At 44.5% G+C, this 27,588-nt stretch overlaps 1 protein-coding gene across 1 annotated transcript in view; it reads left to right on the plus strand.

Annotated features, from left to right (window-relative positions):
• The window catches only part of LOC132400450 (amine sulfotransferase-like), a 51,975-nt gene extending 29,370 nt beyond the window's left edge, over window positions 1-22,605 (plus strand). Inside the window, exons 5-7 of the mRNA XM_059981429.1 lie at window positions 316-410; window positions 15,552-15,732; window positions 21,207-22,605. Of these exons, the coding sequence (XP_059837412.1) occupies window positions 316-410; window positions 15,552-15,732; window positions 21,207-21,325 (395 nt within the window). The 3' untranslated portion in view covers window positions 21,326-22,605. The remainder of the gene's footprint in view (window positions 1-315; window positions 411-15,551; window positions 15,733-21,206) is intronic.
• The last annotated feature ends 4,983 nt before the right edge of the window (window positions 22,606-27,588 follow it).

Consider the following 27,588-nt stretch of genomic DNA (forward strand, 5'->3'; position numbering starts at 1 on the left):
CACTGGAAACCAGAGCACTCACAGGGACCATGGAGGAGGAGAACAGACAGCAGCAAGAATTGAACTCGGTTGCTGGCACTGTAATGACATTATGCCACTGCACTGAACTGTGTACCTGCAGAGGAAATTAGTTCAGCACAAACATCCTGGATCAAAGAGCACAAACATCATGGGTCAAAGAGGCTTTCTCTGTGCTGTACGGTTCTATGTTCCACGTTTGGTTTAACTCCTTAGCATCCTAATGCTGAAGGAAATTGGTATACGATGTGCTTAATCGTTTTGTCTGTTTCAACAATGCTACCTATTTTATTACAGTGGATTACGATAGCTGGTTTGACCATGTTAAAAACTGGTATAATCACAGAGAAGAATTTAATATTATATTTCAGTCATATGAAGAGATGAACCAGGTAAAGTCCATTGAAAATTGTTCATATAAACGTTGTTATATCATTAGTACACAAGATGCACTTATAATGCGATCGCAACACTGTAATTTCTTTTGGGATTGATGAAGCATCTATCTATCTATCTATCTATCTATCTATCTATCTATCTATCTATCTATCTATCTATCTATCTATCTATCTAATCTAGACTAATGATCATTATGGTGAAGGACAAAGAGAGATTTTATGGATGCACTGGGGGGTGTGGACCTCAATACAATAGCTATCACTAAAGAGGTAGTGCTGAGCCCTCTTGTGGGCCTGAAGACAGACAAGTCCCCTGGTCCTGATGGAATACATCCCAGGGTACTGAAACAAATGGCAGAAGTTATAGTAGAGGCTTTGGTGATAATTTTACCAAAAACTCTCTGGACTCTGGGCAGGTCCCGGTGGATTGGAAGACGGTGAATGTCATGCTGCTGTGGGTGTAGGCAAAAAGCAGGTAATTCTAGGCCAGTTAGTTTAACATCTGTAGTTGGAAAGATGCTTGAAGCTATCATTAAAGAAGAAATAGCGAGGTATCTGGAAAGAAATGGATCCATCAGGCAGATGCAGCATGGATTCAGCAAAGGCAGGTCCTGTTTGACAAACTGGAGTTCTGAGGATATAATGAGCGCAGTGGATAGAGGGGAACAGATGGATGTTATTTACTTGGATTTCCAGAAGGCGTTCAATAATGTGCCACATAAAAGACTAATCCATAAGATAAGGATGCATAGAGTTGGGGGTGACGTATTAGCATGGATAGAGGATTGGTTAGCTAATCGAAAGCAGAGAGTTGGGATACATGGGTGTTACTCTGGTTGGCAATTAGTGGGGAACGATGTGCCATAGAGGTCATGCTGGGCCCGCAACTGTTCATGATATACATTAACGATCTGGAAGAGGGGACCGAGTGTTGTGTATCTAAGTTTGCTGATGATACTAAATTGAGTGGAAAAGCAAATTTTGCAGAAGATATGGAGAGTCTGCAGATATATGTGTATATATATATATATATATATATATCCACTTTGGAAGGAAAAACATTATTATTTAAATGGTAAATAAATTGCATCATGCTGCTGTGCAGAGGAACTTGGGAGTGCGTGTGCATGAATCACAAAAGGTTGGCTTGCAGGTACTCATTACGTTGAGTATTGTGAACAGTTTTGGGCTCCACATCAAAGAAAAAATGTGTTGGCATTGGAGATGGTTCTGAGCAGGTGCACATGGATGATTCCAGGAATATAAGGAATGTTGGCTGGCTCTGGGTCTGTATTCTCTGGAATTTAGAAGGATGGCGAGGGGGATCTCATTGAAACCTTTTGATGTTAAATGGTGGATATGGAAAGGATGTTTCCCATGGCTGGGGAGTGTAAGACAAGAGGGCACAGCCTCAGGATAGAAAGGCTTCCATTTAAAAGAGAGATGCAGAAAAATGTCTTTAGCCAGAGGGTGGTGAATTTATGGAATTTATTACCAGAGGCAGCTGTGGAGGCCAGGTCGTTGGATGTAATAAAGTCGGAGCTTGATAGGTTCTTGATTGGACACTGAGTTAAAAGTAATGGGGAGAAGACCGGGGAATGGGGAAAAAAATCAGCCATGACTGAATGGCAGAACAGGCTTAATGGGCCAAATGATCCAATTCTGCTCCTATGCCTTATGGTCTTATGGCTGTGAGCCCCTCTTCACAGAAAGGATGTATTGTCATTGAAGAGAGTCCAGAGGAGGCTCACGAGGATGATTCCGGGAATGAAGGGGTTAACGATATGAACAGTGTTTGGTAGTGTGTGGATTTGAATGGGATCCTGGATCAGCCATGATGGAACAGCAGAGCAGACTTGATGGGCTGAATGGCCTAATTCTGCTCCTAATGTCTTATGGTCTAAGCCAGTTTAGTAAAATTATATAAAGAGGTGAAGGCAGAAGTGAAGGAGAAGTGGAGTTGCGGCACCACCATGTTATATCATGTGGTGATACACCGGGGAAGGTAGAGCATGATCACAGGATGGCTGGTGGCCAGGGATGGACGGGGATAGTGAGAAACTGCCGCTGTTGGATCACTTCTGCCCAGCATTACCCTGGTAAGCGTAGAAAGCTACAGCTGGCAGATCAGCCACAGCCAAGGGGACCCTGGGAAAACATCCAGATGGACTTCACATGGCCCCTGCCCAAAAACGGGGGAAAGCTACTGTCTGGTAATTATGGATCACTTCACTGGGTGGGTAGAGTCTTTCCCAACAAAGGACTACACCGGGAGCACCACTGCACGGATTCAGGAAACTCAGATCAGGGATCACATTTCACAGGGAAAGTGATGAAGGAAATGTGCTGCCTTTTAGGGGTTGGACGAAGTCTCCACATACCCTACCACCCTCAGAGTTCAAGAATGGTAGGAAGGATGAATTGAACAATCAAGATAATCTTAACCAGAGCTGTAACCGAGATGGGTTGATGTATTACCAGGAATCCTGATGGGATTTCGAGCAATCCCAAAGCACACGCTGGGTTTCGGACCCTACCAATTATTGATGGAGCCAGCAATGTGACTCCCTATTGGGGTAAATACGGGTTGTGCTGAGCCTGGGGCTTACATGGACAGAGTATGTGAAAGAGCTCTGTCGTGTTGAAGGACTGAGCAAGTCAACAGCAGCAGTTTGCTGATCGGAGCGAGCCCTCCCACAGCTGAGCAACCAGTCATGGTGGAAGTGCTGCCTGAAAGGGCAGGGTTTGCTCCCGGATGGATGGGGCCACAGACGGCACTTTTAACAAATTGGCACTTATGTCTGTGTGCAGACTCTGTGAGGCCGGAAACACTGGACTCAGGTTAAACCTCATGACCCACCTTCTTGTTGCCCCCACAGACAGAGCGGGGGGGGGGGTCAAGTGTACCCAGTAACCAGGTAATTACAGAGAATCCATGAGGTGGACACCTTGTGGAGTATGTGAATAGCATGTTACAGTGTGATGGTGATGGTCCTGGTTGTTAATCCCCTATTTTGCCCCTAATCTTCTTCGATTATGCCTTGATTCTAATCATTAATTTCCTATTTACTGCTAATTTGCTTGATGACAGCACACCTGGTCTCCATCAAGAACTGCAGTATAAGGACCCTGCCATCACAACCACTGGTTGCCAGTTCGTTGGTCTATTCCCATGTGATAACTTCATTCCCTGACCCCTTAGAACCGTTAGTTCTAGGTTCAGCTCCAGTTTCAAGATATTCCATGAAAACCCCATCTACCGTGTCAAGACTCCATATCAGAGCTCCGTGTCAAGATTCCTCCTGTTTGCTGTTCAACGTTCACGTCTACACCAGCATCCCAACTCAGTCTCCGTGCCTGTGTCCTGCGCTTGGGTTCTCCTCAGTCACTCCAGGCAACAATTCAAACTGGCCATAATGAACCCAGCGGACACAAATCCCCTGCAATAAGCCCTCACCAGCCAGGGCTCCCTACTGGGCCTGCATGATCAGCCGCTCTGGGATGTCATGGAGAACCTCTGTTCCCTGTCAGTGAACGTAAAAAAGGTCAGTGAACAGGTTGACCGAGTATCTGCTCATCTTACCCCGTCCACTCTGGGAACTCTGTCTGACCAGCCCGGACAGCCTGTAGTGGCAATGCCCTATGTGTTGACAACATGACTGCTAAGAGAGCCACACGTACCTGAACCAGAAACCCTATGCTGGGGATCTGGGGAGGTGCCGGGCCTTTCTGCTACAATGCTCCTTGGCAGTCATCCACGTACGCCATGGATAGATAAAAGATAGCTTTACCATCTTCTCCCAGCCCTAGCCTCTCTCCTCCTCCCGCTCCTAAAATAGCTCCTAGTCTGGCCATTTTCACCACCCCAGGAGAGGAACCAATGCAGCTGGGACGGAGCCATTTTTCTCCCACAGAGCGACTCCGGAGACTCAGAACAGGGGATTGTTTCTATTGTGGTCAGTTTGGCCATTTTCGTGCTACCTGTTCCCTTCGGCCAAAAGGGAGGGCTCACTAGTAGAAAGGGGGACCCTGCTAAGTCAGACAACATTCCCTTCTGTCCCCAAACCCGGATGCAGATCTAAGCTACTGTAAGCTACCACCAACAGTCCCTGTCTCTGTCCGCCTTGGTGGACTCCGGTGCCGAGGGAAATCTGTTGGATGAAGACATAGCTTCCCGGGCCGGAATTCCTCGGGAGCTGTTGAGTACCCCTCTGGAAGCCCAGACACTGGACGGAAGACTTCTGGCCTGAGTCACACACTGTACACCATCACTGTCTGATTCTCTCTGGGAACCATTGGGAGCAGGTACAATATAACCTAATTTCCTCTCCTCAAGCTCCTATAGTTCTTGGGTACCCCTGGTTAAGCCGCCAAAATCCCCACATCGATCGGCCTACTGGGAAGATGGCCAGTTGGAGTCCGTTCTGTCACTCCACTTGTCTACAGTCGGCCCTTTCTCCTGTAAAAGCCACCGCGACCTCGTCTGCCGCTGACTCCCCTGACTTGTCCAGGGTTCCAGCGGAGTACCATGACCTGGGGCAAGTGTTTAGTAAGCAACAGGCCCTTTCCCTGCCTCCACACCGACCATACGATTGTGCCATCGACCTTCGCCCCGGAGATCCTCTCCCCACCAGTCGACTGCATAACTTGTCCCAGCCAGAGGGGGAAGCAATGGAGGGTTACATCAGTGAATCTCTCGCGGTGAGCATTAGCCGACCCTCAGCCTCCCCAGCTGGCGCGGGGTTCTTCTTTGTGGGGAAGAAGGATGGTTCATTGCAACCCTGCATTGACTACCAAGGCCTAAATAATATAAGCATAAAAAACAGGTATCCACTGCCCCTCAAACTCTGCTTTCGAACCACGTCACGGAGCCACCATCTTCTCCAAGTCGGACCTATGAAGCGCCTACCATCTGGTCAGAATAAGGGAAGGAGACAAGTGGAATACCTGGTCATGCCATTTGGCCTTACCAATGCCCCCACTGTATTCCAAGTGCTGATTAACGATGTCCTAAGAGACTTTATTAACCATTTTGAGTCTGTTTATCTGGATGACATCCTAATCTTCGCCAGCAGTTTCCAGGAACATACCCATCATGTCCGTCAGGTTCTACAGAGGCTTTCGGAGAACAAATTATTCGTCAAAGCTGAGAAGTGTGAGCTCCATGTCCTCCCAGTCAGCTTCTTAGGGGACATCATCGAGAGTGGGCGAGTGAGAGCGGATCCCGAGAAGATCTGGGCAGTGGCAGAATGGCGAAGACCCACGAGACGCAAGCAACTCCAGTGAATTCTGGGGTTTGCGAACTCCTATCGCCAGTTCATCAGGGGTTATAGTCGGGTAGCGGCACCCCTTATCCAACTCACCTCACCTACGAGCCCTTTTCATTGGGACCCCGAAGCTGACAGCATTCTCGGAGCTGAAGAGATGTTTGCCTCCGCTCCCATCCTGGTCCAACCAGACCCCTCTTGTCAATTCATTGTGGAGGTCGACGCCTCCGTCTCTGGGGTGGGAGCGGTTCTCCCCCAACGTTCAGGCCCTGATCAGAAACTTCATCCCTGTGCCTTCTTTTCTCGCCGGCTGTCCCTCACCAAATGAAATTACAACGTAGGGAACCAGGAGTTAGAACATAGAACATAGAATAGTACAACACATTACAGGCCCTTTGGCCCACAATGTTGTGCCGACCCTCAAACCTTGCCTCCCATATAACCCCCCACCTTAAATTCCTCCATATACCTGTCTAGTAGTCTCTTAAACTTCACTAGTGTATCTGCCTCCACCACTGACTCAGGCAGTGCATTCCATGCACCAACCACTCTCCGAGTGAAAAACCTTCCTCTAATATCCCCCTTGAACTTCCCTCCCCTTACCTCAAAGCCATGTCCTCTTGTACTGAGCAGTGGTGCCCTGGGGAAGAGGCGCTGGCTGTCCACTCTGTCTATTCCTTTAATATCTTGTACACCTCTATCATGTCTCCTCTCATCCTCCTTCTCTCCAAAGAGTAAAGTCCTAGTTCCCTTAATCTCTGATCATAATCCATACTCTCTAAACCAGGCAGCATCCTGGTAGATCTCCTCTGTACCCTTTCCAATGCTTCCACATCCTTCCTATAGTGAGGCGACCAGAACTGGACACAGTACTCCAAGTGTGACCTAACCAGAGTGTTATCGAGCTGCATCATTACATTGCAACGCTTAAACTCTATTCCTCGACTTATGAAAGCTAACACCCCATAAGCTTTCTTAACTACTCTATCTACCTGTGAGGCAACTTTCAGGGATCTGTGGACATGTACCCCCAGATCCCTCTGCTCCTCCACACTACCAAGTATCCTGCCATTTACTTTGTACTCTGCCTTGGAGTTTGTCCTTCCAAAGTGTACCACCTCACACTTCTCTGGGTTGAACTCCATCTGCCACTTCTCAGCCCACTTCTGCATCTTATCAATGTCTCTCTGCAATCTTCAACAATCCTCTACACTATCTACAACATCACCAACCTTTGTGTCATCTGCAAACTTGCCAACCCACCCTTCTACCCCCACATCCAGGTCGTTAATAAAAATCACGAAAAGTAGAGGTCCCAGAACAGATCCTTGTGGGACACCAGTAGTCACAACCCTCCAATCTGAATGTACTCCCTCCACCATGACCCTCTGCCTTCTGCAGGCAAGCCAATTCTGAATCCACCTGGCCAAACTTCCCTGGATCCCATGCCATCTGACTTTCTGAATAAGCCTACTGTGTGGAACCTTGTCAAATGCCTTACTAAAATCTATGTAGATCACATCCAATGCACTACCCTCATCTATATGCCTGGTCACCTCCTCAAGTAACTCTATCAGGCTTGTTAGGCACGATCTGCCCTTCACAAAGCCATATTGACTGTCCCTGATCAGACCATCATTCTCTAAATGCCCATAGGTCCTATCTCTATGAATCTTTTCCAACAGCTTTCCCACCACAGACGTAAGGCTCACTGGTCTATAATTACCTGGACTTTCCCTACTACCTTTTTTGAACAAGGGGACAACATTCGCCTCCCTCCAAACCTCTGGTACCATTCCCGTGGACAATGAGGACATAAAGATCCTAGCCAGTGGTTCAGCAATCTCTTCCTTTGCCTCATGGAGCAGCCTGGGGAATATTTTGTTAGGCCCTAGGGACTTATCTGTCCTAATGTATTTTAAAAACTCCAACACCTCTTCTCCCTAATATCAACATGCTCCAGAACATCAACCTCACTCATATTGTCCTCACCGTCATCAAGTTGCCTCTCAGTGGTAAATATCGAAGAGAAGTATTCATTGAGGACCTCACTCACTTCCACAGCCTCCAGGCACATCTTCCCACTTTTATCTCTAATCAGACCTACCTTCACTCCTGTCATCCTTTTGTTCTTCACATAATTGAAGAATGCCTTGGGGTTTTCCTTTACCCTACTTGCCAAGGCCTTCTCATGCCCCCTTCTTGCTCTTCTCAGCCCCTTCTTAAGTTCCTTTCTTGCTACCCTATATTCCTCAATAGACCCATCTGATCCTTGCTTCCTAAACCTCATGTATGCTGCCTTCTTCCACCTGACTAGATTTTCCACTTCACTTGTCACCCATGGTTCCTTCACCCTACCATTCTTTATCTTCCTCACCGGGACATATTTATCCCTAACATCCTGCAAGAGATCCTTAAACATTGACCACATGTCTATAGTACATTTCCCTGCAAAAACATCATCCCAATTCACACCCGCAAGTTCTAGCCTTATGGCCTCATAATTTGCCCTTCCCCAATTAAAAATTTTCCTGTCCTCTCTGATTCTATCCTTTTCCATGATAACGCTAAAGGCCAGGAAGCGGTAGTCACTGTCCCCCAGATGCTCACCCACTGACAGATCTGTGACCTGACCCGGTTCATTACCTAATACTAGATCCAGTATGGCATTCCCCCTAGTCGGCCTGTCAACATACTGTGACAGGAATCCATCCTGGACACACTTAACAAACTCTGCCCCATCTAAACCCTTAGAACTAATCAGGTGCCAATCAATATTAGGAAAGTTAAAGTCACCCATGATAACAACTCTGTTATTTTTGCACCTTTCCAAAATCTGACTCCCAATCTGCTCCTTGTATCTCTGCTGCTACCAGGGGGCCTATAGAATACCCCCAGTAGAGTAACTGCTCCCTTCCTGTTCCTGACTTCCACCCATACTGATTCAAAAGAGGATCCTGCTACATTACCCACCCTTTCTGCAGCTGTAATAGTATCCCTGACCAATGACCTGCTTCTGGCAGCCTAGGTGTGACTACCTCCATGTAGCTCTCATCTCTGACTGCCTCATTCTCCCTTATGAGTTGAAGGTCATCCAGCTGCTGCTCCAGATTCCTCACACGGTCTTCCGGATCGCCCAGCCGCAAGCACTTCTGGCAGATGTAACTAACTGGGAACAAGCTCATCTTCTGCCTCTTCTTGTCGAAGCCTTTTGAGTCAAAGCCTCAAATCTCCACTCCTTCACTGGCCCATTCACTCACTGGCCGCTTTCCACAGTTACCGGCGGTCAAACTTGCTTTGGAGGAGTGGAGGCACTGGCTGGAGGGAGAGGAAAATCCATTTATCGTCTGGATTGATCACAAGAACCTTGAATACATCCAAACCGCCAAGCACCTGAATTCCTGCCAAGCCCTTTGGGCATTATCTTTTGGCCAGTCCAGGTTTATGCTCACCTATCGTCCGGGGTCCAAGAACGGGATGCCCGATGCTCTCTCCCGTCAGTACGTTTCCGAGGAGGGCCTTCCCAATCCTAAGACCATCCTTCCACCCACCTGTGTGGTGACTGCTCTCACCTGGGAGATCGAAGCCATAGTCAAAGAGGCCCAACGGACTCAATCTAACCCAGGCAACAGACCCTCCAATCGCCTTTTTGTGCCCGATTCCATTCGATCTCAGGTGCTCCAGTGTGGGTACACTTCTCGTTTCGCCTGCCATCCCAGGATCGATCGGATGCTGTCCCTTCTGAAGAGCCACTTCTGCTGGCCCTCCATGGACTCTGACCCCTGTTCCTTTATCTCTGCCTATTCTGTTTGTGCCGGTGGAAAAGCCTCCCACCGACCACCTGCTGGATTGCTGTGTCCCCTACCTGTTCCTAGCCGTCGTTGGTTCACATAGCACTGGATTTTGTTACGGGACTGCCCCCTTCACATGGGAGCACTGCTGTACTCACCGTGGTGGACCGCTTCTCCAAAGCTGTGCACTTTGTAGCCCTTCCCAAACTCCCTACAGCTCAGGAAACAGCCAGCCTTCTCATCCGTCACATCTTCCACCTTCACGGGATTGCCTCTGACATTATTTCTGACCGGGGTCCCCAATTCGTCTCTCAAGCTTGGAGATCTTTTTGTCAAGCCCTTCGAGCCTTAATAAGTCTGTCGTCTGGCTTTCATCCGCAGACGAACTGTCAAACAGAACAGGCTAGCCAGGATTTGGAAGCAGCACTGCGCTGCATAACTGCCAATAACCCATCTTCCTGGAGCACCCTCTCTCTTGGGTAGAGTACGCCCACAACTCCCTGGTCAGCACTGTCACCGGAATGCCTCCCTTTGAATGCTCCCTCGGTTACCAACCCCATTGTCCTCCGCTCATGAAGAGGACATAGATGTGCCTTCTGTTCGGGCCCATCTCCGCCAGAGCCACAAGATCTGTGAAGACATGCGTGGCCCTGCTCCGCTCAGCGTACTGCAACTGGAGGATTTCCGATCGTCGTCAGATTCCCACACCTGATTATCCACCTGGGCAGAAGGTTTGGCTCCCTTCTAAAGACATCTCCCTCGAGAACAAGCCCAAAAAACTCGCTCCTTGCTTCTTGGAATCTTTCGAGATTGAGAGCATTATCAACCCCATGGTGGTCCGACTCAAACTGCCCTGATCTAGTCACATCCATCCTACAATCTCAGGATTGCTACCTGTGCCACGTGCGAGTGAGGCAAGGAACAGAAGGATTATACAGATTAATACGTGGCTGAGAGGATGGTGTAGGAGGGAGGGCATCAGGTTTTTAGATAATTGGGCTTTGTCCCAGGGAAGGTGGGATCTCATTCTGACGGGACGGTTTACACCTGAACTGGAGCGATACTAACATTCTTGCAGGAAAGTTTGCTAGTGCTTCTCGGGGGCTGGGATCCAGAATGTGAGAGAGGATAGCGAGATGAAGAATAAAGGACAGGTAGGGACTACGCAGTTCTGGAATATTAAGTGTGTAGTAGAGAAAGGTGAGGCGGAACAAGTGATAAGGAGGACACATGTACAGAAGGATGGTCTGACGGAACATGGAGTTAAATGTGCAGAAAGAATAAGTAAATTTAGGAAGGACAACAAAATTCAAGGGGCATATAGCCCGATGGGAGTTCAGGGAGCTGGGTTAAGCACGACAGGCAGCGATTTAAACAGAGAGAGGAGAAATGGGCTAAAAATTCTATATCTGAATGCACGAAGTGTCAGAAATAAGGCGGACGAGCTTGAAGCTCAGGTGCGAATGGGTAACTATGATGTTGTTGGGATAACGGAGACATGGCTGCAGGGAGATCAGACCTGGGAAATTAATGTACAAGGGTATACGTGCTATCGTAGGGACAGAAATGTGGGCAGAGGGGGTGGGTGGGGTGGCCCTGTGGGTGAGGAATGAGATTCAGTCCTTTGCAAGAGGAGACATAGGATTAGGAGAAGTAGAGTCTGTGTGGATAGAACTGAGGAACAGTAAGGGCAAAAATACCCTAATGGGTGTTTTCTACAGGCCACCAAACAGTAGCATGGATATTGGGTGCAAGTTGAATAGGGAGTTAACATTGGCATGTGGCAAAGGTAATGTCGCAGTAGTTATGGAGGATTTCAATATGCAGGTGAACTGGGAGAATCAGGTTGGAGCTGGACCCCAGGATAGGGAGTTTGTAGAGTGCCTACAGGATGCATTCTTGGAACAGCTTGTACGAGAGCCAACCAGGGACAAGGCTATTCTGGATTTAGTGTTGTGTAATGAACAGGATTTGATAAGTGATCTTGAAGTAAAGGAGTCATTAGGAGGTAGTGACCATAATATGATAAGTTTTTATCTGCAATTTGAGAAGGATAAGGGCAGATCGGAGGTGTCAGTGTTGCAGTTGAACAAAGGAGACTATGAAGCCATGAGGACGGAGCTGGCCAAAGTTAATTGGACGGATATCCTAGCAGAAAAGACAGTGGAACACCAATGGCAGGTATTCTTGGGAATAATGCACAAGGTGCAAAATCAGTTCATCCCCCAGAGAAGGAAGGATTCAAAGGGGGGAAAGGGGCCACAGTGGTTGACAAAGGAAGTCAGAGATTGCATAGCATTAAAAAAAAGGAAGTATGACAGAGCTAAGGTGAGTGGGAGGACAGATGATTGGGAAATTTTTAAGGAACAACAGAACGTAACTAAAAAGGCAATACGGGGAGAAAAAATGAGGTACGAACACAAGCTAGCCAGGAATATAAAGGAGGATAGCAAAAGCTTTTTTAGGTATGTGAAAAGAAAGAAGATAGTTAAGAACAATGTTGGGCCCTTGAAGAATGAATTGGGTGAAATTGTTATGGGAAACAGAGAAATGGCAGAAGAATTTAATAAGTACTTTAGATCTGTCTTCACTAGGGAAGACACAAGCAATCTCCCAGATGTATGGATGGGCCAAGGACATAGGGTAAAGAGCAAATGAAACAGATTGACATTAGGAAGGAAACGGTGATGAGTAGACTGATGGGACTGAAGGCCTACAAACCCCGAGGTCCAGATGGTCTGCATCCTAGGGTACTAAAGGAGGTGGCCCTGGAAATTGCGGATGTATTGGTAATCATTTTCCAATGTTCCTTAGATTTAGGATCAGTTCCTGAGGATTGGAGAATGGCTAAGTTATCCAACTTTTTAAGAAAGGCGGGAGGGAGAAAACAGAGAATTATCATCCTGTCAGCCTAACATCAGTAGTGGGGAAGATGCTAGAGTCCATTATTAAAGATGAAATAGTGGCATATCTAGATAGCAGTGATAGGATTGGGCTGAGCCAGCATGGATTTACCAAGGGCAAATCATGCTTGACTAATCTGTTGGAGTTTTTTGAGGATGTAACCAGGAAGTTAGACAAGGGAGATCCAGTGGATGTAGTGTACCTCGATTTTCAGAAGGCATTTGATAAGGTCCCACATAGGAGATTGGTGGGTAAAATCAGAGCTCATGGCATTGGGGGGAAGATATTGACATGGATAGAAAACTGGTTGGCAGATAGAAAGCAAAGGGTAGCGGTGAATGGGTGTTTCTCGGAATGGCAGGTGGTGACTAGTGGGGTGCCATAGGGCTCGGTATTGGGACCACAGCCGTTTACGATTTACATCAACGACTTAAATGAAGGCATTGAGAATAACATCAGCAAGTTTGCTGATGATACTAAGCTGGGTGGTAGTGTGACATGTGATGAGGATGTTAGGAGAATTCAGGGTGACTTGGATAGGCTGGGTGAGTGGGCAGATACTTGGCAGATGACATTTAATGTGAATAAGTGTGAGGTTATCCACTTTGGGAGTAAGGACAGGAAGGCAGATTATTATCTGAATGGTGTAGAGAGAATGTCTATAAGGGAGAAATACAAAGAGATCTCAGAGTCCTTGTTCATCAGTCACTGAAGGCGAATGAGCAAGTGCAGCAGGCAGTGAAGAAAGCTAATGGAATGTTGGCCTTTATTACAAAGGGAATTGAGTACAAGAGCAAGGAAATCCTTTTGCATTTGTACAGGGCCCTGGTGAGACCACAGCTGGAGTATTGTGTACAGTTTTGGTCTCCAGGGTTAAGGAAGAACATCCTGGCTGTAGAGGAAGTGCAGCGTAGATTCACAAGGTTAATTCCTGGGATGTCTGGACTGTCTTACACAGAGAGGTTAGAGAGACTTGGGCTTGTACACGCTGGAATTAAGGAGATTGAGAGGGGATCTGATTGCAACATATAAGATTATTAAGGGATTGGACAAGATAGAGGCAGGAAATATGTTCCAGATGCTGGGACAGTCCAGTACCAGAGGGCATGGTTTGAGAATAAGGGGTAGGTCATTTAGGACAGAGTTAAGGAAAAACTTCTTCTCCCAGAGAGTTGTGGGGGGTGTGCAATGCACTGCCTCGGAAGGCAGTGGAGGCCAATTCTCTGGATGCTTTCAAGAAGGAGCTAGATAGGTATCTTATTGGTAGGGGAATCAAGGGATAAGGGGACAAGGCAGGAGCCAGGTATTGATAGTAGATGATCAGCCATGATCTCAGAATGGCGGTGTAGGCTCGAAGGGCCGAATGGTCTACTTCTGCACCTATTGTCTATTGTCTATCTATTGTCTATTGAAGCCGGTATCTATCAGCCATTTGTACCCTCTGGCTGAACCCCTTCCACCCGCCCAGATCATTGACGACCACCCAGCATACACCGTCCTGGATGAGCACCGCCGAGGCAGAGACCTCCAGTACCTAGTTGACTGGGAAGGATACAGCCCGGAAGAACTTACCTGGATTCCCCGCTCCTTCATCCTGGACCCTTCACTCATCTGTGATTTCCATTGGGACCACTTGGACAAGCTTGGTGGATCACCTGGAGGCTCCCATTGAAGGGGGCGGGAGTTTCTGTCATGATCTCGATTGTTAATTCCCTATCTTGCCCCTAATCTCCTTCAATTATGCCTTGATTCCAATAGTTAATTTCCCATTTACTGCTTATTCGCTTGATGACAGCACATCTGGTCTCCATCAAGAACTGCAGTATAAGAACCCTGGCATCACAACCACTGTTTGCCAGTTCGTTGGTCTATTCCCGTGTGATGACTTCATTTTCTGACTCCTTAGAACCGTTAGTTCTAGGTTCAGCTCCAGTTTCAAGATATTCCATGAAAACCCCATCTCTGTGTCAAGATCCCTCCTGTTTGCGGTTCAACGTTCACGTCTGCACAAGCATCCCCATCTCAGTCTCTGTGCCCATGTCCTGCGCTTGGGTTCTCCTCAGTCACTCCGGGCAACAGATGGTAATGGTGCTCTCTAATGAAGACTGGCTGCTGAAGATAGATGATTATTTGAATAGCACAGAACAGAAAAGTAGATGGGAAGTGATTTAACACAGAGACAACAGGTTTCACAACTTTGAAGGCATGACAGACTGAGAAAGATTGTACACGACGTCTGAAGGCAGTCACCCCCAGCCTGAATGGGGAGTGAATACAAATGAGCTGGACACTTGCAGCATTTGGGCCAGTGATCGACTGGACAGTTCAGAAGGGGGCATCACTGGGGAGAGGTCCTTGCAGTCATTCAAATAGAGACCATCCCAACCCCTTCCTGTGCATCGATGAGAGGGCCTATGAGCCTCATGCACTTACCTTGCTGGTATCCCTGGAAAAATAGTTTTAGCAACCAGAGAATGAAGGGGTGAAGACAAGGAATGTGATTAAGCTGCAATCGTCCAGCAAGAAAAGAACCAACTGACATTCAAATGAAACATCATGTTGTTCCTATTAGCAATTCCTTCATATCTTCATAAGAAAACTTCAGTAGCTTTGTTAATAGAATACTCCACAAGGAAGATTAATGATAGCTAATGTACTGGTTATACTTCTTGGAAAGATCACTACTTAGCCACTAAGTTCTCCCTAGTACACAATTTTAATGATTTCTCTTATTTCTAAAGATTGAATATTAAGGACTTTATTCCCTGGAACATAGAAGATTGAGAAATTTGATGGGAGTGTACAAAATTCTGAAGGGCATGGAAAGGGTAAATGCAAGTATGTTTTCTCCTCTGAGGTTGGGTGAGACTACAACCAGTTGCCATGGGTTACAGGTGAAAGGCGAAATGTTTTCAGCGAACATGAGGGGAAACTTCTTCACTGAGAGGGTGTTGAGAGTGTGGAATCAGCTCAAGTGGTGGATGCAGGCTCCATTTCAACACTTATGAGAAATTTGGATAGGTAAATGGATTGGGGGGGAATGGAGGGCTATGGTCTGGGTGCAGGTCAATGGGACTAAGCAATTTACATGGTTTGGCATAGAATAGATAGCTCGAATGGCCTGTTTCCATGCTGCAGATTTCTATGATTTTCTGACTCTTCTTGGATTCCAGGACCTGAAAACAGCCATAATAAAACTCAGCAAATTTCTTGGAAGATCCTTGGACGACAGAAGCATTAACATAATAGTTGAGCATTGTGCCTTTAACAACATGAAAATGGATCCCACATCAAATTATGAAAATGCCAGATTTCCAATGTTTGACCCAAGAGTTCCAGGATTTATGAGAAAAGGTAATTAAAATCTGAAACTGCATTATCACGGTATATCAATAAAGAATTTTTTAAGAATAGTTGCCTTTAAGAGTTTTGACCTTACTGTTGACAATGCTGATTCTGTAGAAATTTTTTTAGATGACCTGGTGCTGTGGTATGACCATAATGGGAGAGGAACTACTGAAACCACCATCTGGAAAGTTGTCTCCATCTCCAGAAGCAGCACTGATGTGCACAGAAGAGAAGTTCACTGTTCCATCTATCAATTTATTGTGTCCTTAGCACTTGGGGGCTGCAAAGATATACACTCAACGGCCACTTTATTAGGTACAGGAGGGAAACCCGGTGTGGCCTTCTCCTGCTGTAGCCCATCCACTTGAAGATTCAACGTGTTGTGCATTCAGAGATGCTCTTCTGCACACCACTGTTGTAACACATGGTTATTTGGGATACCCTCACCTTCCTGTTAACTTGAACCAGTCTGGCCATTCTCCTTTGACCTCTCTCATTTCTGCCCACAGGCCTGTATTTTTGTTTGCTTCTCTCACTATTCTCTGAAAACTCTCGAGACTGTACCACATGGTAGGCTTATTCAGAACATCAGAAGGCATGGGATCCAGGGAAGTTTGGCCAAGCAGATTCAGAATTGGCTTGCCTGCAGAAGGCAGAGGGTCCTGGTGGAGGGAGTACATTCAGATTTGAGGGTTGTGACTAGTGATGTCCCACAAGGATCTGTACTAGGACCTCTACTTTTCGTGATTTTTATTAACGACCTGGAAGTGGAGGTAGAAGGGTGGGTTGGCAAGTTTGCAGATGACACAAAGGTTGGTGGTGATGTGGATAGTGTAGAGGATTGTCGAAGATTGCAGAGGGACATTGATAGGATGTAGAAGTGGGCTGAGAAGTGGGAGATGGAGTTCAACCCAGAGAAGTGTGAGGTGGTACACTTTGGAAGGACAAACTCCAAGGCAGAGTACAAAGTAAATGGTAGGATACTTGGTAGTGTGGAGGAGCAGAGGGATCTGTGGGCACATGTCCACAGATCCCTGAAAGTTACCTCACAGGTAGATAGGATAGTTAAGAAAGTTTATGGGGTGTTAGCTTTCATAAGTCGAGGGATAGAGTTTAAGAGTTGCGATGTAATGATGCAACTCTATAAAACTCTGGTTGGGCCACACTTGGAGTACTGTGTCCAGTTCTGGTCGCCTCTCTATGGGAAGGATGTGGAAGCATTGGAAAGGGTACAGAGGAGATTTACCAGGATGCTGCCTGGTTTAGAGAGTATGGATTATGATCAGAGATTAAGGGAGCTAGGGCTTTACTCTTTGGAGAGGAGGAGGATGGAAGGAGACATGATAGAGGTGTACAAGATATTAAGAGGAATAGATAGAGTGGACAGCCAGTGCCTCTTCCCCAGGGCACCACTGCTCAATACAAGAGGACATGGCTTTAAGGTAAGTGGAGGGGAGTTCAAGGGGGATATTAGAGGAAGGTTTTTCACTCAGGGAGTGGTTGGTGCGTAGAATGCACTGCCAGAGTCAGTGGTGGAGGCAGATACACTAGTGAAATTTAAGAGACTACTAGACAGGTATATGGAGGAATTTAAGGTGGGGGGTTATATGGGAGGCAGCGTTTGAGGGTTAGCACAACATTGTGGGCCAAAGGGCCTGTAATGTGCTGTACTATTCTATGTTCTATGAAAATCCCAGGAGATCAGCAGTTTCTAAAATACTCAAAATACTGTGACTGGCACTAACAATCATTCTACGGTCGAAGTCACTTAAATTATATTTCTTCCCTATTCTGATGTTTGGTTTGAACACCAGCTGAACCTCTTGACCATGTCTGCATGCTTTTATGCATTGATTTGCTGCCACATGATTGGCTGATTAGATTTTGCATAAGTGAGCTGGTGTACCTAATAAAGTGGCCATTGAGTGTATATCTTTCCCCTGTTCCCTATTTGGACATAGAATACTACAGCAGAAGAACTGGCCCTTCAGCCCATCGAGTTCATGCAGACCTGATCTGCCTAGAAACACCATCTGCACCTATAATATATCCCTCCAAACCACATTACCTTTCTGTAATGAACAATAATTTTACATTTCGTTCTGTCTTCTTTCCTGATTCCGATCATGGTATTTGCACATGTATCCGCAAACAATGGAGACATTTCACATGCAGTAAACCAGGAGAAAACACTTTATCAGAGTCAGCACAAATGCAATACAGAAAGCAAAACAAATGTCTACATTTGTGGCAATACAGAAATCAAAATAATACTCCATTCACTAAAAAAGCTGATTTCTGCAATGTTAGTGGGGAGTCACAGAGCCAGAATTCTTACATGCAGCCTGTTTTCTTTCTTTCTGTCTCTCTAACTGTCTCTCTAAAAACTCTGTCTCTCTCTAGTAACTCACTCTCTCTAATAACACACTCTCTCTCTTTCTAATAACATTCTCTCTTTAACTGTCCCTCTCTCTCCGTCTCTCTCTAATAACCCTCTCTTTCTCCCTCTGTCTAACTGTCTTTCTCTCTAATTCTGACTCAATATTCTGTTCCCTATCTCAGCACCACCCATGATCCTGCCTAAGACAAAACTCTTCCCCATTGCAACAAAGGAAGTGGACTTTTCTACCCTTCAAAACCACTTAGTCTAGTATTTTCCATTATTTGCTTTTTCCTTTTATCTTTTATGACCTTCTGCCCAGACAAACATGCTTTCTCCATTTTCCACAGATGTACTTCCCTGACCCTCCCACAACATTGCTATGGACTGGGTCCCTAGTACTTTCTTGAAACAATCCCACTCCAAGCTAACAGACTTCCATTTTTTTTTTAGCATATCCCAAGGACCAATCACATTTAACTCTTCGCTTGCAATATCCACACTTCTCTGAATTCAAGCTGCATTTACCACTTCTCTTCACAGCTCATTCCACACTTGCAATGCCCTCTAAATGAAGAAATTTCCCATCAGATTCCCCTTAAATATTTCACAATTCACTCTAAACCTATATAACCTCTATTTGATCTACTGTGAACTTTGAAAGGTTTATCAATTATTATTGGTCTTCCAGATATATGAAGCATTTTGAAAGTGTGTAGATTTAAGATTCAGCATGCAAACATTCCAATATTATGCCCATATCTTCATGCAGCATATTAATGTTGTTCCAATTATATATGCCTTGTACTGTATATATATTTTTTATCAGTTGTTAACTCTCCACTACATTGTCTGCATTACCCCCGCTTACAAATCAATAGTCACAAAATGTAATTGATTTTATATCTGGATACAATATATCCTGGAGAGGGATGGGCTCTGCCAGGTTTCAGATGCCCAAGACACGTCATACAATGAGCAATCACCAAAAAGATCGGTGCATAAAGCTTGTCATGACGGTGCCCCGATGACTCCACCAGGAGTTAAGGGACATGCACACAATATATCAAGAGCATTTATTAAAATATGGATATCTTTAAAGTGGAGGTTGATAGGTGTTTGATGAGTAAGGGCATCAAAGGTTATGGGGAGAAGGTAGGAGAATGGGATTAAGAGAGGAAAATATCAGCCAAAATGGAATGGTGGAGCAGCCTCGATGGGCTGAATAGCCTAATTCTGCTCCCATGCCTTATGATCTGAGATTTCCTAACTGGAAGTTCAAAGTAAATTTATTATCAAGAAACATTTATGTCAACATACAGTTTATTACCCCGAGGTTCGTATTCTTGCGGATATTCAGAGTACAACAACTAAAACAATAGAATCAATGAGAAATTAGACATAGGTGAAGACTGACAAACAACCAATGTGCAAAAAAGACAAATTATGCATGTACAGAAAAAATGAAGAATAATAAAACTTAGAAATTGTTAGAAAAAATAATACTGAGAACAAGTAATACTGAAAAATTAAGCATAATAGACAATGGAACATTGAGTTGAGTGCATGAGTATTGTTGAGACAGCTGAAGCGAAACTGAAGTATCATTTGCTAAAGAAGGTCAGCAACTTTTAATTCCTCAGTGTTATCATTTTATAGGATTTGTCCTGGGCCCAGCACATAAGTAAAATTATGAAGAAAGCGCAGAAGCATGTCTACTTTCTTAGGAGTTTGCGAAGATTTGGCACGACATCTAAAAGTTTGACAAACTTCTATAGCTGTGTGGTGGAGAGTGTACTGACTGGCTGCATCACAGCCTGGTATAGAAACACCAATGCTCTAGAATGGAAAATCCTTCAAAAAGTAGTTTATACGGCAATGTCCATCAGAGATAAAGCTCTCCCTACCGTTGAGCACATCTACAAAGGGGATAACTTCCCTCAGCTTCGCTTGCTCCATCACTGAAATATTTCCACAACCTATGGACTAACTTTCAAGGATTCTTCATTTCATACTCTTAATATTTATTGCTTATGTATTTGTTATTATTTCTTTTTTTTTAGTATTTGCAGTTTATTTTCTTCTGCACACTGGTCGAACGCCCAAGTTGGTGCAGTCTTTAATTGATTCTATTATGGTTATTGAACTTACTGAGTATGCCCAAAAGAAAATGAATCTCAGAGTTGTATATGGTGACAGATAATCTACTTTGATAATAAACTTACTTTGAAGTTTGAATGTTGAGGTCAGAAATGGTGATCTAGTGACATTCCAGTGGAGTAAACACACTCATCATTGCAAATGACTGACCACGAGTAGCTCAGACTCACAGGAGTTCCATGTTCAAGTTCAAATTGAATTGTGTTTCAACCTTACACAAGTATACAGCTAAACTGAAAAATGTCCCTCCAGGGCCAGGCTGCAAATCACAGTACACAGAGTCACAAACAGCAAATATAGTCACAACTGCACACGTAGTCACAAAAAATAATACTAGCACAAGTCCCTGAGGGGCGAGGTGTGAGGGTCAATGGCGCATGGGATTTTGGCCTGGAGTCACATTTCTGCAAGAACAAGCATGTAGCAGATATTCGTGTCATGTTGGCTCAGTAGATGAAGGCAAATCAACTTGTCTTCTGCTGGGTCAGCTGCAGGCAATTCAGCTCGTCTTCCCGGGAGCTGAGATGCCGTGCCAGGTGTCACAGAAGTAAATCTCCACAGGGAGAAGATCATTCAAAAGTACACTACCTGTTAACAATCTCTCTCCTCTGACAAGACATCTTTTCCCCAAAGAATTCTCTTCTTATGACAGATCAGTTGGAATGGACTACAATCTTCAGGCCATACCACTCAAAGACTTGAGCAAATTTTATTTTTAGTGACTGTATGTTCTGGATGTGCAGTGTGTGACTCGATGTACAGTGTTTTACACACTGGCCCCAGCAAAATGATATTTTGTTTATCTGTATACATGTGTACAGTGTGGTTGAATGGCAAATGAACTGATGTGTTTCCAGTATTTTTTATTTTTTTTAATTCCTGACTACCAACTTCGTATGTTTTTCTAACTTTTCAATCTCTCCTTTGTGTCTTAATTCAGGGATAGTAGGGGACTGGAAAACCCATTTCACTGTGGCCCAAAACGAGATGTTTACTAAAATATTCCAAGGAAAAATGGAAGATGTCCCACTGAAGTTCATCTGGGAACTTGGTGAATGAAGAATTTTATTTGAATAACTCTGAAAACTGTCTATTAGCCAAAATGCTTCAAGGTTCCATAATAATACTGCAAATAATTTGTTACTTTTCATTCTTATTCCATTAAATTTTGTGTGCAATTTATTCTGAGATACAGTGCATTATCAGTACATATTGTAATGCTATCAGAAAGTAACAGATTAGTACTTTTCAAAATCATTGTGCTGCTGTGTTGATTCAGTCAAGAACTAAAAACCAAACACAAGGAAATCTGCAGATGCTGGAAATGGAAAGCAACACACATGGAATGCTGGGGGAACTCAGCAGGACAGGCAGAATCGATAGAAATGAATGAACGGTCAACATTTAAGGCTGAGACCCTTCATCAGGACTGGAAAGGAAGGGGAAAAGTCAGATTAAGAAGTTGGGGGGAGGGGAGGAAGAAATACAAGGTGGTAGTGGTGGGTGAAACTGGGAGGGGGGAAGTAAAGAGCTGGGAAGCTGATTGGTGAAAGAGATTATTTGCATTTATTTGTTTTTTGACATAGAGTGGGGTATAGGCCCTTCTGGCCTTTCACTACCCAGAAATCCCCCAATTTAATCCTAAATTAATCACAGGATGATTTGCAACATAAGAGGAAGACAAAATTGAAGAAGGTGAATACAGGACTGATGGTGTTATATTTGAATGCTCGCAGTATCTGGAATAAGGAAGATAAACTTGAAGCACAGTTGCAGATTGGCAGGTATGATGTTATAGGCACCACGGAATCACAGATTATAGCTGAAAGTTTAACCTCCAAGGATACACACTATATGGAAAGGATAGGCAGAAAGGTAATAAATGAAATCAGACCATTAAGAAGAGGTGAAATAGGGTCAGAGGGTGTTGAATCACTGGCTTTTATTCACTTATGGCTAGAAGGACAACCTTGCTTAAATGTAAGGAGATTGCCACCCCTCCTCCCCGCCCACACAGGCTCAATGGTTATGTGATTATTATAAAATACTATATGTTAAAGTACTCTCTTCTTTTTTTTCTTGTTTTTCTTTCTCCATCCAGCTTTGTCTCGGTAGGGGGTATAGATTTTTAAAATAATATAATCAATCATACTAATGTATTTCATTATTCAATTCATTTTATTTGATAGATCATCAATATGGGATACTGTGATTGTATCATTATGATTTATATATAGTGCTATCTTATTTTGATTTATATTAAGTATTCTTATGAACTCTGTATTTGTGTATATGAAATTCAATAAAAATATTGGGAAATAAAAGGTGAAATAGGGTCAGATGGTGTTGAATCATTGTGGATAAAACTAAGGAACTGCAAGGGTAAAAACACCCCGATGGGAGTTGTATACAGACCCCTAAACAATAGTAAGAATGTGGCCTGTGAATTACAATGGGGGATAGATCATGCATGCCAAAAGGGCAATGTTGCAATAGTCATGGGTGACTTCAATATGCAAGTAGATTGGGAAAATCAGAATGGTGCTGGATTTCAAGAGGGTGAATTTCTACAATGCCTACAAGATGGCTTTTTAGAGCAGCTTGTGGTTGGGCCCACTAGAGGATCAAGCTACTCTGGATTGGGGTGTTGTGCAATGAAGCAGATTTGATTAGAGAGCTTAAGGTAAAAGGACCCTTAGTAGAAAATGATCATAATGTGATCAAATTCACCCTGAAGTTTCAGAAGCAGAAGCTCAAGTCAGGTATATCAGTATTACAGCGGAGTAAAGGGAATTACAGAGGCATGAGAGAGGGGTCGGCCAGAATTGATTGGAAAAGAACACTGGCAGGAATGATGGCAGAGCAGCAATGGCTGGAATTTCTGGAAACAATTCAGGAGGCAATATACATCCCAAAGAGGAAGATGTATTTTAAAGGAAAGATGACACAACCATGTCTCACAAAAGAAGTCAAAGCCAATGTAAAAGCCAAAGAGAAGGCATATAATATAGCAAAGATTAGAGGGAGAGGATTGAATAAGTATTTTGTACCAGTCTTCATTGTGGAAGATACTAGCAGTATGGTGGAAGTTCCAGGTGTTAGGGGTCATGAAGTGTGTGAAGTTACCTTAACTAGAGAGAAGGTTCTTGGGAAACTGAATGGTCAGAAGGTAGATAAGTCACATGGACTAGATGGTGTACACCTGAGAGGTGGCTGAAGAGACCATGAAGGCATTAGTAATGATCTTTCAAGAATCACTAGATTCTGGAATGGTTCTAGAAGACTGGAAAATTTCAAATGTCATTCCACACTTTAAGAAGGTAGAGAGGCAAAGAAAGGAAACTATAGGCCAGTTAGTCTAACCTTAGTGGTTAGGAAGAAGTTGGAATTGATTATTAAGGATGAGGTCTCAGAGTACTTGAAGGTACATGATAAACTAGGCTGTAATCAGCATGGTTTCCTCAAGGAAAATCTTGCCTTACAAATCTGTTGAAATTCTTTGAAGTATCAAGCAGGATAGACAAAGGAGTATCAGTTGACATTGTGTGCTTGGTTTCTCTGTAGGCCTTTGACAAGGTGCCACACATGAGCCTTCTGAACAAGATATGAGCCCATGGTATTACAGGAAAGATTCCAGCATAGATAAAGCAGTGGCTGATTAGCAGGAGGCAAAGAGTGGGAATAAAGGAAGCCTAATTAGTGTGGCCTAGTTACGCCTCACTTGGAGTACCGTGTCCAGTTCTGGTCGCCTCAGTATAGGAGGGATGTGGAAGCATTGGAAAGGATACAGAGGAGATTTACCAGGTTGCTGCCTGGTTTAGAGAGTATGGATTATGATCAGAGATTAAGGGAGCTAGGGCTTTACTCTTTGGAGAGAAGGAGGATGAGAGGAAACATGATAGAGGTGTACAAGATATTAAGAGGAATAGACAGAGTGGACAGCCAGCGCCTCTTCCCCAAGGCACCATTGCTCAGCACAAGAGGACATGGCTTTAAGGTAAGGGGAGGGGAGTTCAAGGGGGATATTAGAGGAAGGTGGAGTGGTTGGTGTGTAGAATGCACTGTCTGAGTCAGTGGTGGAGGCAGATACACTAGTGAAATTTAAGAGACTACTAGACAGGTATATGGAGGAATTTAAGGTGGGGGGGTTATATGGGAGGCAGGGTTTGAGGGTCGGCACAACATTGTGGGCCAAAGGGCCTGTAATATGCTGTACAATTCTATGTTCTATGTTTTTCTGAATGGCTGGCACCAACGAGTGGTGTTCCACAGGAGTCTGTGTTGGAACCTATTCTTTAAACATTATACATTAATGATTTGGATGATGGAATTGATTGTTGCAAAGTTTGCAGACAATATGAAGATAGATGGAGGAGCAGGTAGTTTTGAGGAAGTAAACAGGCCACTGAAGGACTTAGACAGATTAGGAGAATGGTTAAAGAAATGGCAGATGGAATACAGTGTCAGGAAATGTATGGTCATGCAATTTGGTGGAAGAAATGAAAAGGAGGAAAACACAAAAATCTGAGATGCAAAGGGACCTGGGGGTCCTTGTGCAGGATTCCCTAAAGGTTAATTTACAGGTTGCATCTGGTGAGCAAGGCAAATGTGATGTTAGCATTTATTTGTGGATGTGGAAACCATAGAAAGGGTGCAGAGGAGATTTACAAGGATGTTGCCTGGATTGGGGAGCATGCCTTATGAAAATAGGTTGAGCAAACTCGGCCTTTTCTCCTTGGAGCAACAGAGGATGAGAGGTGAACTGATAGAGGTGTACAAGGTGATGAGAGGCATTGATCATGTGGATAGTCAGTGTTTTTTTCCCAGGGCTGAAATGGTTGCTACAAGAGGACACAGGTTTAAGGTGCTGGGGAGTAGATAAAGAGGAGATGTCAGGGGTACGTTTTTTACTCAGAGAGTGGTGAGTGCATGGAATGGCAACAGTGGTGGAGGCGTATATGATGTCTTTTAAGAGACTTTTGGATAGGTACATGGAGCTTAGAAAAGTAGAGGGCTATAGGTAAGCCTAGTCATTTCTAAAGTAAGGACAGGTTCAGCACAACTTTGTGGGCCGAAGGGCCTGTATTGTGCTGCAGGTTTTCTGTGTGTCTGTTTTTATTTCAAAAGGACTAGAACATTAATGCAAGGATGTAATGTTGAAACTTTATAAAGCACTGGTGCAGCCTCTCTTGGAGTACTGTGAGCAAATTTGGGCCCTTTATGTGCTAAAACAGAAGGGGTTTCAAAGGAGGTTCACAAAAATGATTCCAGGATTGAATGCCTTGTCATGTGAAGAGTGTTTGATGGCTCTTGGCCTGTATTCAATAGAATTCAGAAGAGTGAAGGGTGACCTCACTGAGAACTATTGCATGGTGAAAGGAGTGTATGTTGAGAGGATGTTTCCTACAGTGGAGGAGTCTAAGACCAGAGGACACAGCCTCAGAGTAGAGGAGTGTCCTCTTAGAACAAAGATGAGGAGGTATTTCTTTAGCCAGAGCGTGGTGAATCTATGAAATTCTTTGCCACAGGCAGCTGTGGAGGCCAAGTCCTTATGCATATTTAAGGCAGAGGTTGAAAGATTCTTGATTGGTCAGGGCATGAAGGGTCATGTAGAGAAGTCAGGAGATTGGGGCCGAGAGGAAAATTTGATCAGCCATGATGAAACAGTGGAGCAGACTCAATGGGCCAAATGGCCTAATTTTGCTCAAATATCTTATGGCCTTATTAGAATTGAACACTATTGCAAAAAATTAACAAAGACTTGCCTTTTTGACTTCCATAACATAGTCCAGTATGTCAAAAGGCATATAAAACCCAACTAGAGAGAGAAGTGTGTTTATAATTGTACATCTGGAGTGGTACTGGAGTGTAGTGTTTAACTTTGCAGAGCCAATGATTACAGATCAGAGTTCAATTTCCATTGATGTTTGTATGGAATTTGACCATTGTCCCCATGATCGAGATGGATTCCTCCCACAGTCCAATGACCTCTCGTTAGGGCTCGTGAACTGTAGGCTGGAAACAATAGACAATAGGTGCAGAAGTAGACCATTCGGCCCCTCGAGTCTGCACGTGGCAACACTTTCAGGCTGCACCCAGCGTGCCACAAAATGATGCAAATGACACATTTCATTGTATGTGTACAGCGCCTTTATTTCCTGCAGAGCATCAAGAAAGCTCACCTCTGCTGTACCATTGAGAGCATACTCACCAACTGCATCTCAGTGTGGTATGGCAAATGTCTCGTATCGGACCGCAAAGCATTCCAGCGTGTGGTGAAAACTGCCCAGCGGATTGTCGGCACCCAATTGCCCACCATTGAGAACATCTACCATAAACACTGCCTGGGCAGGGGGAAAAGCATTATCGAAGATGCATCTCACCCTATCCATGGACTTTTTATTCTCTTCCCATCCAGTAGGTGCTACAGGAGCCTCCGCTCCCACACCAGCAGGTACAGGAAGAGCTTCTTCCCTGAGGCTGTGACCCTGCTGAACGTCCCATCACGGCGCTAAGCAGTATTGCACCCATATTGTACTGTCTCAGTACTTTATATTGGTGTGCTGTAGCACTTACTCTTTATTCGCAGTTATTTTGAAAATAGCACTATTCTTTGCATTTCTGGTTAGATGCTAACTGCATTTCATTTGGCTTTGTATCTGTACTCGGCACAATGACAATAAATTTGAATCTAATTTAATCTAATGTTTCGATATTTTGATTTACTTGACATACTGTATAAAGCTAATATTTCTTGAATCTTTAATTAAAGAAGATGTGCAAATGGATGTAAAAAAAACCTCTGCAATTCTACACATAGGCATTGAAGCAGGTATTTTTCCCCAGTGTGCAAGGACAGAGAAGACTCAAGGATCCATTCTCAGCCTTAATCACTCAAGATTTATTTATTTGCAGTGCACAACAGGCCCCTCCTCACAGGCAGTCCACCTATTTAACCCCAGCTTAATCACAGAACAATTTACAAAGACCAATTAACATACTAACTCGTACATCTTTGGAATATGGGAGGAAACCAGAGCACTCGAAGGTAACCCGCACAGTCGCAGGGAGAAAGCACAAACTCCTCACACGTGGCATTGGCATTGAACTCCGAACTGCAACACCACAAGCTGTAATAGTGTCGCACTAACCTCGACACAGCCAAAAGATTGAACGGGTATACATCCAATGGCAGTAATGTAATTTATATTAACGACCAGGAAGAAGGTCTAGCACAGCATCCAAGTTTGCCAATGACATGAAAATACTTGTTTTCCCTGATGGAAAGAAACTGAAGTGTGTGCTGTCAGAGATTATATCAG

Source organism: Hypanus sabinus, chromosome 10 (assembly GCF_030144855.1).
Source record: "Hypanus sabinus isolate sHypSab1 chromosome 10, sHypSab1.hap1, whole genome shotgun sequence".
In the NCBI taxonomy this organism is placed as follows: domain Eukaryota; kingdom Metazoa; phylum Chordata; class Chondrichthyes; order Myliobatiformes; family Dasyatidae; genus Hypanus; species Hypanus sabinus.